At 37.8% G+C, this 12,029-nt stretch overlaps 1 protein-coding gene across 1 annotated transcript in view; it reads left to right on the forward strand.

The window, feature by feature from the left end:
• CACNA2D3 (calcium voltage-gated channel auxiliary subunit alpha2delta 3) overlaps window positions 1-12,029 on the forward strand; it is a 385,949-nt gene that overhangs the window by 245,043 nt on the left and 128,877 nt on the right. The window contains exons 12-13 of the mRNA XM_054640357.2: window positions 3,381-3,459; window positions 7,753-7,886. Of these exons, the coding sequence (XP_054496332.2) occupies window positions 3,381-3,459; window positions 7,753-7,886 (213 nt within the window). The remainder of the gene's footprint in view (window positions 1-3,380; window positions 3,460-7,752; window positions 7,887-12,029) is intronic.

Here is a 12,029-nt window from a genome sequence, read left to right on the forward strand (position 1 = left end):
TCTGCTTGAGAATATTTTCTTTCCCCAAACCTCATAGCTCATGATAAGCCTTAATATAGTTGATATAATACTTTGCAGGTCAGGCGCAGCAAATATTTTGATTTGGGTATCTCTTTCAAGTATCTTGTAAAGCTTTCAAAATGATCCAGGACTGAAGGGCACTCTTTCTATCATGTTTTCTGCCAGAGAGGCACCTACACCCTCCCAGGCTGATTCCCTCTCTGGTGGAAGTGGTCTCCTCATTCAGTCACAGCACTTGATATTCAAAGGTGTTTTTCTCATTTGTGTTATTCTCAGTTAGCCAGAGCGTATGTAGACTATGTAAATGTTGTTACTGGATCTTCTGGGATGTGCCCATAACAACTTTGAATTTACTCAGTCTCCCTTGACTGAACATGCTCTCCATATGGATTCAAAGGAAGTTTTAGTGTCCTAACATTCTGCTGTACCATGAGATACCAACATAGCTGTATCAGGGTGTGTCTGCACAGTGCATATATCTATTAAAACTGATTTTCTCCAAGGTCCAATAAAAACAACAGAATGAGACAGACTCATACTTCCTAATCTATTATTAATTACAGAGATTTTAATCATATGCCTCAGTATACATATTTATATTTACTATACATATTTACTATAATTGCTATACATATTTATCATCAGACTACACAATATTAGTGCTATATGTGGGTTGTTTGAGTAAAATAAGCATTTCCTGCAATCATTTTGCAGAGCAAGACTGATTTGACACTTTTCTTCTTGTACATGTGAGATAACTGAATGGAAATTCAGTGGTCCCTATTAACAGCTTTACCTACCAACATATATTTTACCTGGGATGTGAAAATATGGATGGATATTAAATCTGGTCCTTAATGTCTAATCAATGAACAATGACAATTTCAGTGGTTATTAGAATGCTGTGTGTCCTGTTTTACACCATAGATAGCTCATCACTGTACAGGTCTCATCCATGGATGACAGTTGAAGTAGTTTGAACTTATCTTGCCAAATAAATGTAGTATTTCTGTAACACTGACTTAGCTATATTTTTATGTATCTGCAGTAAAAAAAAAAAATCTGTTGCCCACAGTAACTTTTTTCCTATTTATTGGTGTTATACATCCAGAATTATCATGTAGAGTACCTCTCCAGATGACAAAAACCAGTATAAAGGGTGTGTAGAACTCAGCTTGTTTTGAAAAATGGGATTTAGAATGCAGAATTATTTATGCAAGTTACCAGTTCTAATAATTTATTACCATGGTCTGATTCACAAGGTGGTGTTGGGTCATAGGTTGGACTCAATGATCTCAAAGGTCTTTTCCAAGCTAGTTAATTCTGTGATTCTGGGATACTTGTGCAGTGTAGAGTTAATGCTTTTCACTGCAAGCTCACAGTGAATTAAGTTTACAGAGGTGGGTTCAATGACCTGATCAAATGAAACTTTTAGAAGTAGAGGAACAATTAGAATTGTTTTCCCTCAGAACTGAACTTGAGGATTTTTCTCTCTGTTCTGAATGAAGTGTTAAACAGTATTTGCAATACCTATTAATGTGTCTTTAAGGTCAATGTAGAAGGAAAACTTTAAATTATCAGTGGCTTTAATTTTAACTGAAATACCTTCCTGTGATCCTGTCATGGCTATTTTCTTACAATACTACCATGAATCATAGTAATTCTATTAATTCATGAACAATATAGAAAAGGTATTTTAAAATTATAGTGTGACTTGTATTTCACTGTATAAAAGATTTTTTTCTTCATGCTGTCCATGGTAAACATCACTTGTATAACATGTACTATGGAAAGTGTGTAGAGGAAAGTACACAATACCTTGGGACAGGGAAGGAAACAGCACTTCATAAATCTGGAGTACTCACTTTCTAGCTCTCTGTTTCATAGATTCCTTTATTTTTTCAAGTAATTACAATTAGCAGATTTTTATCATGCTTAAAATATTTTCTAGCAAAACTAAGTAAACTAGATATAGAAAATATAGTCAGCAAAAAATCATTGAAATCTTTGCAACAGTACCCTAGAGACAGCCCATTGCTCATGGTGATCCATGTTACCAGTTTGTTGAAATTTTATTTTTTGTAGGTTATTTTGCTGCCTGTGCCTGTTATCATGCTTACTGCTCATCTGTTTAGATAAGGCTGGTCTCCTTTTATTAGCAACATAGTCTAGTTTGATTCTCTATAGATTAAAGCAGATCATTAAGTATAAATCTCTGAGTATTCAGTCTCATCATAGGCTATTTTCAAGCATCATTTGCAGGAAGATAAAACATGACAGTGATTTATGCTGTATTTTGAGACTATAAATCTCACAGTGCACTTTCATGAGTCTTTGCAGAACAAAGAATTTCTTTATTAATGCTTTCATAGTAATCAACAAAGCATAAAAGCACCATTCTTTTGTTTAATGTTGTGTTCTTTAGAGTCTTAGAGTTGGATTATGCAGACTGTTGGGCTCAAACTTGCAACACTACACCATCAGTGTGTAGACTTTTTAAACCATATAAATCACAATTCAGTTCTGTGCATATTTCATGTTTGAGAGACTGGGGAGAGTTTTGTGATTGGAATCTGGTCTCTAGGCATGATGATAACACAAAGCACTGTGTATGCCTAGAAACAGGATGTGGCCATTAAGAAAGTGGATAAAAGGCCAGTGAGAAAATAGGGTGTCCCAGCTGATAGTAAAGAGGGAAACTTTCAGAGTATTTTATAACTACTTCTGTGGGAAAAAAAACCTATGGGAACTTAGGACAAACCAACTTTATACTACAAATATTATAGTTTGTGAATGAGGAATTATTTGCTAACAGGAAAAATTGTAAGTTTTTTTTAATTTCAAAATGAATGAAATTATGTTGAAGTGCTACCTCCGAGTACCTGTTTCTGTGTTGACAATGATATTGTGTCATATGAACCTTGAAAACTGAGGGGAATTATCTTGCCTGGTGTTGCAGATTCTTTATCTACAGAAGTATTTGCTACCGAAATGCCTTTTTCCCTACATAATAAAAATTTTCTGAATTTATAAGTGCAAAACAGATTTGTCTGAAACATTCTATTTTTTACTCCAATGGTTCTAGTTAATTCTTAATTACACATTAAGCATAACTGTAGTTAAAGGTCAGATATTAAACACATTCAAAAAGATCAACCATTCTATTACACAGAACAAAAGCCACATTTTTTCAGGAAGAAATTACTGGCAGAAATATTTTTTAAGCTACTGCACTGCTTAACCAGTAATGCTTTCTTAGGAAGGGTTTTTCCTGTGAATTGCACATCTGTATCTGAAGTTCCACTGGATATGTTTTAAATGCGGTATTAATTGATTTATCTTTTGCATTTTACTTTCAGGTCCGTATTTTTACCTATCTGATTGGAAGAGAAGCTGCATTTGCTGATAACCTGAAGTGGATGGCCTGTGCCAACAAAGGTTGGTCAACCTTCTTCTGTGAAATCCTTGTTTGCAGAACCCCTGAGCTGAGCCCTCCTGTACATCTGACCCTTCTACAGATATGGTGTCCCTGGCAACTAATCACAGAGGATGGCTTGTTTTCTTTTACCCAGAAAATGAAAATACTTAATTGTCTTGTAACATACAATTTAAAGAGCAAAACCCCCCAATCTGAAATTTTCTTCCTTAAAATAGGTATGAAGCTTTTGAACTATGTGGTCTTAAATTTTTGTTCAGAGAACAAACTAATTTCAAAGCATTTGTTCTCTTCTATCTGTTATTACTCAGAGTGAGTTTGGTTTCTAAGAACCTTGGGTACAATCCTGCTGAGTTAGGCATGGTATGTAAAACACCAGACATCATGTCCCTTGAGAAACTGACAGTGTAATTGAAAAAAACTGGTTTGTATCCTTTAAGGAAAAGAGCATTAAAAAATGCAAAATGCTGAGATGCCGCAGTAAAAGGATTGACTAGTATAAGTAGGAATGATTCAGGAAAAAAACAGCCCCAAACCCCAATTAATCTTCAGGTTTTCCTTTTTCTTTCCTCTTGGGAAAAGAAGTTCTTTTTTTCCATTGTGCCACATTACATTATGATGAATTGCATCAGGTGCTATCCATTTAGTCATTATTTCTTTAACTACTGTTATGTCCAGCTGATGGAAATTACTCAGTTTGAAGTCTTGTCTTAATCAGCTAATATTACACCATAATTTAGTTTAAATAATAGTATAAGAATCCTTTGAAGCATCTTTTTTGAAGACAATTTAATCAACAAAATCTTTTAACTTTTTAGCCCAGCTCTGCAAATTCATAAAGATCTAAGTACAGCAACTCAGAAATTAGGACCAGGCAATGGAGGCAGCCTTAGGAGATCATCTGGTCCACGTCTTCCTTATTCCCACAGGGGAAAAGTGGTCACCTTTGTCATTCTTCAGGACCACTTTGTTCTTTTCAGAGCCATGTTGCTTTGAGTCAGAGTCTTACTCATATGAATCAACTAAACAGCTTAATGACTGTTACGCCTATAAATTTATTTCCCTCTCAGTTTAATAGTTACAATACCTGCTCTCTGATAGCTTATAATGTAAAAAATCTTCTACCTCTAATCATTAATTAAATTTTTTTTTTTCTGGCTTTGAAAATCACAATTGGAAACAGCATGTCATGGTCGGACAGTTCAGGTTTAGATTTTTCCTTGCAGTTTTCACTTACAGCTTGTCCATTTTATTTCAGTGAAATGAGGGATTACAGCACAACAGATGAGGACTGTATTAAAGCTGGTCAAAAGACTGGCTGAATAGCAGGACTGCAGTTTACTCCTTGTGTGGGTGGGCCAAAATTTGTTGTTGTCACTGAGGGTGAATGACCCTAAAATCAATTTTCCTTGCAGTGATTTTCCCCTTGGAAGCACAGCATAGATGAAGGCTGTTTGCAGGGTTTCCAGCTGACTGGACTGTGCTCAGCAGCCCTTTCCCTCAAAATGGGTCACAGGGGAAATTCACACCACCTTGCAAAACTTCTTCAGCTTCTACATTCTGATTGTGAAACCTTGAAAAACCCCAAGCATGTTTTTCTGTTACATTTTTCTGTTTAAGTAGGGCGTATCTAGAGGGAGCTTGCTTAATGAAGCAAAACACCAAACCATTTTAAATACATTAAAACATTCAAGATCCCCAAAATCCCTCCAGAGCGGTTTGTGGAATTTGCAGTGATTTACCCTTCTGTATCATAAGCAAGTGCATATTAAGGAAAACAGGATTTACTAAGGCTCTGAAGTGAACAAAGGTGGAAATTTCCTAGTGCTGAGTGTGCATGTGCCAGATGTTAGCAGTAACATCTAGAACTTAGAAATGGCAGGCACTGCCTTTCCCTCAGCATCACTTCCAGCAGAAAGCTGTAGATATAAAGCTGAGACTTAATGCATTACTTGCTTACCAAACAGCTGGGATTCATTTTTTTTTTTTTTCAGTAAAATTCACTATTGCAGTAGCAATTTGACAGCCTCTGTTTTACTTATTTGGTTTTTTAAACATTTTGTCCTGGGTCATCACTGTCCTTGGCATATTATAAAGTGGACAAAGGGTTGGATTCATCTGTGCCAAGGAGCAGAGGCTGAGAGAGCAACAGAGAGAAAAATGCTTCACGTGTCTGATGGTGGCTCCAGCTCAGGCAGAGGACAGATGAGCCCCGAGGCAGGTTGTGCCCCAGCTGGAGAAGTTTATAGAGCATTGTGTCAGCAGAGGAGAGCTCTGTGCAGGAAGCCCCCCTGACATCCATTCCCATTATCAGCATGACCCCAGCCCCTCGTGCACGGGGGCTCTGGGGTGGCAGGCAGCCAGTCACTGAGCTTGTTCACCTGCTCCAGGGCTCCTGGGGGGAAAGGGGGAGCATCCATGGGACTTTTACAGCTGCATGAAACAATGAATTCACTCCTTAGTCCTCACCCAGAGGATTTTAAAATTCTGCCATTGTATTAGTTGTAAGAGCATTGCATCTCTTTTGCGCAGTGCCCGGGAAACGAACTGCACTCCATGTAAAAATCAGCTGGAGGCATTTTGAAAAGTTATCAGTCTAATGGTGGACATTTTAGAGAAAAACAAGCCAAACATGCAGGGACTGTGTAATGGGGAAAGGCAGCCCACATGCAGAGCATAAGTGTCTGTCTTTTACCACATTATTATACATCTCTCATGCTTGTCATTACCAAATCTTACCCATTTCCTTCACGAGTTTTTTCCTGCTGAGGAGGAAAAAAAGGTAGTGCTGACTGTGAGGGGGCTCAGAGGTGGCATAATTCACACACCAGGGAACTGAGGAGCAGGTGTTGGAATGCAAAAACTGGAGCATGGGCTTGCTGCTCTTGCTGACATGGCCTCAGCAGCTGTGCACAAGGAGCTCAGAGCAACTCTTTATCTTGACTATGTATTGACATTTCCACCAAGTTAAAAGGACCAAATATATAAAATTCCTTAAACAGAATATTGAATATTTTAACAGTATGAATAGCATATATAAGTAAGATTGCCATACTAGGAATATTTGAGATCATACTATAATCAAATTAGTTTGAAAAACCACAAACAATGCATCCCTTCTCCTTTTTATTATCAAGTTGAAGATATCTATTAGGATGCTGCCACAACTTGTTTTATTTTATAAATCCTCTACTAAAAAGTCTGCTTTTTCACTGTGCCTTAATTCACAGACCGATAAAATTAATTCAGAAACATCCATTTTGTAGCATTTGAATTATGGGCTGGTGTATTGATGCAGAAAGTTCTAGATTCAGACAGACCATCTTAACTGTCTTGCCAAAATTGCCCCATCTAGAAAAACACAGCTCAGAAGTTCTTTGCAGCTGCCATGTTTTCTGCTGAGCTTAATAAAGCTTAATATTGCAGCTCCACAGAAGCTGTGATCTTGTCAAATGATTAAAATTGTAGTGAGGCCTCTTTCATGTTGGTCTTTTCTCATTAACAGAAAGTAAATGAAGGCAAGCGATGCATTTAAATAAGGCCTGATGAAATTTTAGCCTTGCAATTTGTCAGTCCTTCATCACTATTGCATGATGTGGGCTCCAGATGCCAAGGTTGTGATGTGTAAGGATATCTGACATCTACTCACTGAAAAGGGAGTGGTGACAGCTCAGATAGCTGAGGCCTCTGCTGTTCACAGTGCTGTCAGGTTGCAAGAGATGTTTTAAGGCATTCACAAGGCCGGGATCACCTAAGCACACCATTTTAGTTGTAGCCTACATTTTCTGTGACCTGCCATATCTGTAAATTACATATTGCTTTTTTAATTTCAGTCACACTGTGTAGGGATGAATGTTTCAGAGCACGTGCAATGACCATTCTGTTACTGTAGTTCTGCTCCAAAATTTGTCTTGAAACAGGAAGAAGTGGGTGAGATATGGTTGGGCAAAGATAATACTGCTTCTAAATTTTAAAGCAGACAGCAATAAAAGAAAATGCCCAAACTATTAAACAAAAAATGTGGTCTTGAAATAAAAGTTTAGTACAGACAGTGCAGTGGTTCATAGCAGTGTTGGAAACCCTGGCCTTGAGGGCTGGCCAAAGGTTTCCCAGGCATCTGTTTTCACCAATTATTACTGTTTGAGGCTGCTTCTGATGAAACATTCCTCTTTTGTATCTTCTCTTTGGAAAGAGGCAAAAAACCATGACAGACATAAACCACATCATGCTTCTTCTTGAAAACCTCTTTTATTTGTTCTCTCTGGTTTGTCACCTGGAACTGTGTGTTTTGACAGGGTTTTTTACTCAGATCTCTACCCTGGCTGACGTGCAGGAGAACGTTATGGAATATCTCCATGTCCTCAGCCGCCCTAAGGTCATCGACCAGGAGCACGATGTGGTGTGGACTGAAGCATACATTGACAGCACTGTAAGTCTGCATGATAAACCACAAATATCGTGCTAGAAACAATCATTATCAATCTGCTTTCTGTTGCTGCAATGTGCAGTGTAAGAATCGGGACTTCATATCTTCATGCTACAAGCAAATAATTCAATATTACTGAGCTTTAGCAGATCTTTATACATTGTAATTATACAGAAAATACTGAAAAAAGTATAAATTACAGAATAATTTTAAAGTTTATGGCTTCTAAACCTACATTTCTTTTATTAATCAAAAATGGGCATTGAACAGATATTGATTATGTTGAGTAAACATTTTTTCTATATGTTTTAGAACATGTCAATGAGTATGTGGGTATAAAGACACAGCCTGACGAGAATCAATAGTTTTAGTGTAGAAAGGCAAGTCAACATCCAGCTGTGATATCTTGGGGAAGAATATTGAGAAGATTCTGCCTTTTGAAGTATATTGAATGGGTAATATATTAAAATAATTGTAATAATGGTCCAATTTCAACTTGACACCCCTGTGAAATATTAGAGTTAAGACTTTTATTACGCGGTGACTGAGCTCTTGTGGTACTTCTGTAGCATGTGTGGTAATTCATCAGATTTGCAGGTAATTGTTGTTAATTTTTGTGGATTGGTCTGAAATAAGTTTTATCTATTTTCTTTTTCTTAGTATATTTCCTTTGTTCCAATTAAAATATTTTGGTTAGTGTATTATCCATAGAATGAAAGTCTGTACGAATGTCTGTCATTTAGTACAGGAGATGACAAATATTCAATATAATGGATAGAAGATCACAAATTACTCATGACACAGATGTTTATTTCTTCCTATATTAATTTTTTACTTGGTGGGTAAGGTGGGAGAATCTCACCAGCTTCACTCTGATATTTGGTGGGTTTTGTTTGAGTCTGTGCTGCTTCTAGATGGTTCAGTCTTAAATCTATATAAAAACCACCCTGGGAAGAGAGCTTTTATTTCATTTTCACAATTGTTTAGGCCTTTTCTAGTCTTCATTTGTGGCCATGGGTAATGTAAAATAAATACTTAAACTCCAGTTATAAAGGAGAAACAAAAAATTAATTCCTTTAGAGGGGGATTAGCTTATCTCTGTTTCCTTTTTTAAAAAAATGCATTAATCCAGTCTTCCCTTTGCTCTCTTTCTTTTACTGGACCATAAGATGAGATGAGCAGAAAATATGTTTTATTACTGTGCCTTCAGGGCATCCCATGAGCTGGGGAGATGACCAGGAGAATCTTGTTCTCATTGACTTTATTTTTTTTAAACACTTGAAGTGATCAGTGTGTGAATGTTGAAGGAAGGTTGTGTGTTTGCTAGAGAGGGGAGCAGGGAGGAACTCAGGTAAGTGGTGTCCTGGTGCAACTCTCTTTTTTTTGCCTATGAATCATTCATTAAAATATTGTAAACAAAATCTTCCTCCTTTCTCCATACCAAGTCATCCCCTCTACCCACCAACAAAGTGCAAATTGCTGTCTCAGAATTAATTTGACACTTTACTCTTGCTTTTGCCTGTTAATCTGTATTTCCTCGATCTTTGCAGGGAGAAAAATACTTATAAAAATTAGTCTGCCTTTCAGGGATTCTCCTGTAGGTTATGGAAAAGCTAAGGGAAATTAACAATTTAATGTTGTGTGAAATGCTAAGTGAATACAGCAGAGCTGAGTAAAAGCCAGTGGATTTAAGAACACTAGAGGGAGTGTGGAGAGGGAATCTTGCGAAAACCACAAAATCAAAGACAATGGAGCTGTTACAGTCTTGAATAATAGAACTGCTTAACTCCAAACAAAGTGTCTTTTGATGCAGTCAAAACACTTCCAGGTTCTTCTCTTTATCTCCTCTTGTTTTCTTACTCTCTTGACTAAACTTATCAATGTCACTGTGAGCACACTCACACATACACACATACAAATATAGATGTGTATGTATATACACACATATGCACACCTGCACTCATGTACATACATGCACACATATATTTTAAGTGCACGAAAGCTCCATTCAGGCCCCTAATGGGTTCTATAAGAAAAGATTCAAAAAGTAAATGCCATTATCTGCTTCCTTGCAAACTACCCTTTTCCTCCCTCCTCCATCATTCTTCTCCCCAAAAAACCTCTAAAAACCAAAAAACTAAAACCACAAAAAAAAAATAAACAAAAACCCAAACCAAACAGGCAAAGCAACAGGATAAATTAGGGTATATCATACAAAATATGCAATAAAAAACTTGAAAATAGAAATGAAGAGAACCTTTTACCAAACCAGGATTGCTTCTGCCTCAGCTGAATGCTGAGTGCTATTTTCAGAGACAGATTCCCTGGCCATCTCTAGTGCTTTGACACTGGAAGTGCTGTTAAAATAATCTTCTCCATCCCATAACTTGTTGATTTTCACAGACAGTTTGTGTAGCTGCTGCTTGGACCTTTCTCAGTTGAAAATATTAATGTATTTCCAGGCAGCTTAAATGTTCTCACCCAGCAGTGTGTGAACAGCCAGGGTTGGATTCCCAGGGCTACATTTCCATGGTTGCACTCAGTGTCCCTGTGCCCTAGCAGCATGGAATATCCTTCCTCCAAACAGCAGAGCTAACTGGCCAGCTGTGCTGTTTCTGAGCAAGCAACATTAGGCTGTAACATTCGAGGATCCAGACAGAAAGGAGCTGGACAGTAATAATCTTAGAATAGAAAATACTTCCCCTGTCACCCCAGACTGTTCTCATCCAGTATTTGTGCAGGACAAAGGCATCTGTGAAAGTCAGAAGTTAGTTCATTTAAGTGTTTGATACCATTTATGAATATTCCCAGAAGAGTTTTGCTACTAAATCAAAGCATCTAATTCCTGTGTCTGTTCACCTTTCCTGTAAGGGGATGTCTGCAAAATGTTCATACAGCTGCCTCTTCAACGTGGATTTGAGGAGCTTCACATACTATTAGAAAAAACACAACCTTTATAGAAGTGGAAATCTCTGGCAAGGTGTGATATGCAGAAAGCATGGCATGGAACAACCTTTATGTGGGTCAGGGCTGTGTCCTTTGGCACTGTCAGGATTGCTGCTGGATGTAAAGCAACTGAGACAAGGCCTCTCTGGTGACTCCATGCTTCCCTTTTTTCTGTCCCTGGACTTTTTTCTCTCCCCAGTGTTTCCTGTCTTTCTGAAGAGGTAACCAGAGAGCTTCTACAGTCATTTTTAGTTACCCTTCATCAGAAAATTAGTTGTGTTTATTTCCTTTAAACCCAGGATTTCATGTTGGAAATATGATAATCACTGTGTAAAGCCTCATTTCTTTTAAAACCAGGACTTTTGACATAGAAGTGATACAATTTTAACAAGTGTCACTGGCTCTTGGAGAAACAACAGATTTCTGAAAAAAATTGAATTTAGGTCTGTGGGGAGCTGAACTGATTGTACTTGGTTGGTGGTACTTGGTGGTGGTACTCACCTGGGAAACAGCCTTCAGAGAATTATCTTGGGCTAATTCTAAAGTCAGCTTCAGAATAGTTGGGAATGCTAGTCTTGTAATACCCAGTAGCTGAAGTGCTGCCAATGCCTTCAGGCTAAAATGTAGGAATTGAATTATGTGATAGGGACCAGCCAGCCTCTTGTCTTCTGATTCAGAGTCCTCTGATTCCAAATTCCACACCTTTCCTTAGAATTGTTCTCTTTTCCCTTTGTACTTCTCTACTCAGCAGTTTGACACACAGCACAAGTGGGTGAGCTTTGTTGGATCTATGGAATTCTGTAAGAAAAATCTCTTTGGGCTGTCAAGAGTGAGGGGTCAGGTGGAAGAGTCCAAATTGTGGAGTTTACTAAGAGAAGAAATTGTCTTGCTGCCTGCTCCTGTTCAGCTGTCGAGCCCAGAGAAGCTGTACAGGTTGTTCCAAAGGTTGCAGAGGGGATACCTGTGCCCTAGACAGTGAGGTCTGGACATCACTCCTACAGAAGGGTCTCAACACAACTTTTCTGCTCAAAAATGGGTCACAGCTGGATCTGATATCAGTCCTTCAGCATTGCTAAGGGCCACAAGCATGTAATGGTTCAGAAAATAAAATAACCTAATGAATGCTTAAAAAAAAGGAGATTTTTGAGTGATAGCTTTCAAATGTAAGCAGAAAGGAATTCTAAAGCTATCAGTATTTCA

The sequence above is a fragment of the Agelaius phoeniceus genome, chromosome 11 (genome assembly GCF_051311805.1).
Source record: "Agelaius phoeniceus isolate bAgePho1 chromosome 11, bAgePho1.hap1, whole genome shotgun sequence".
Lineage (NCBI taxonomy): Eukaryota > Metazoa > Chordata > Aves > Passeriformes > Icteridae > Agelaius > Agelaius phoeniceus.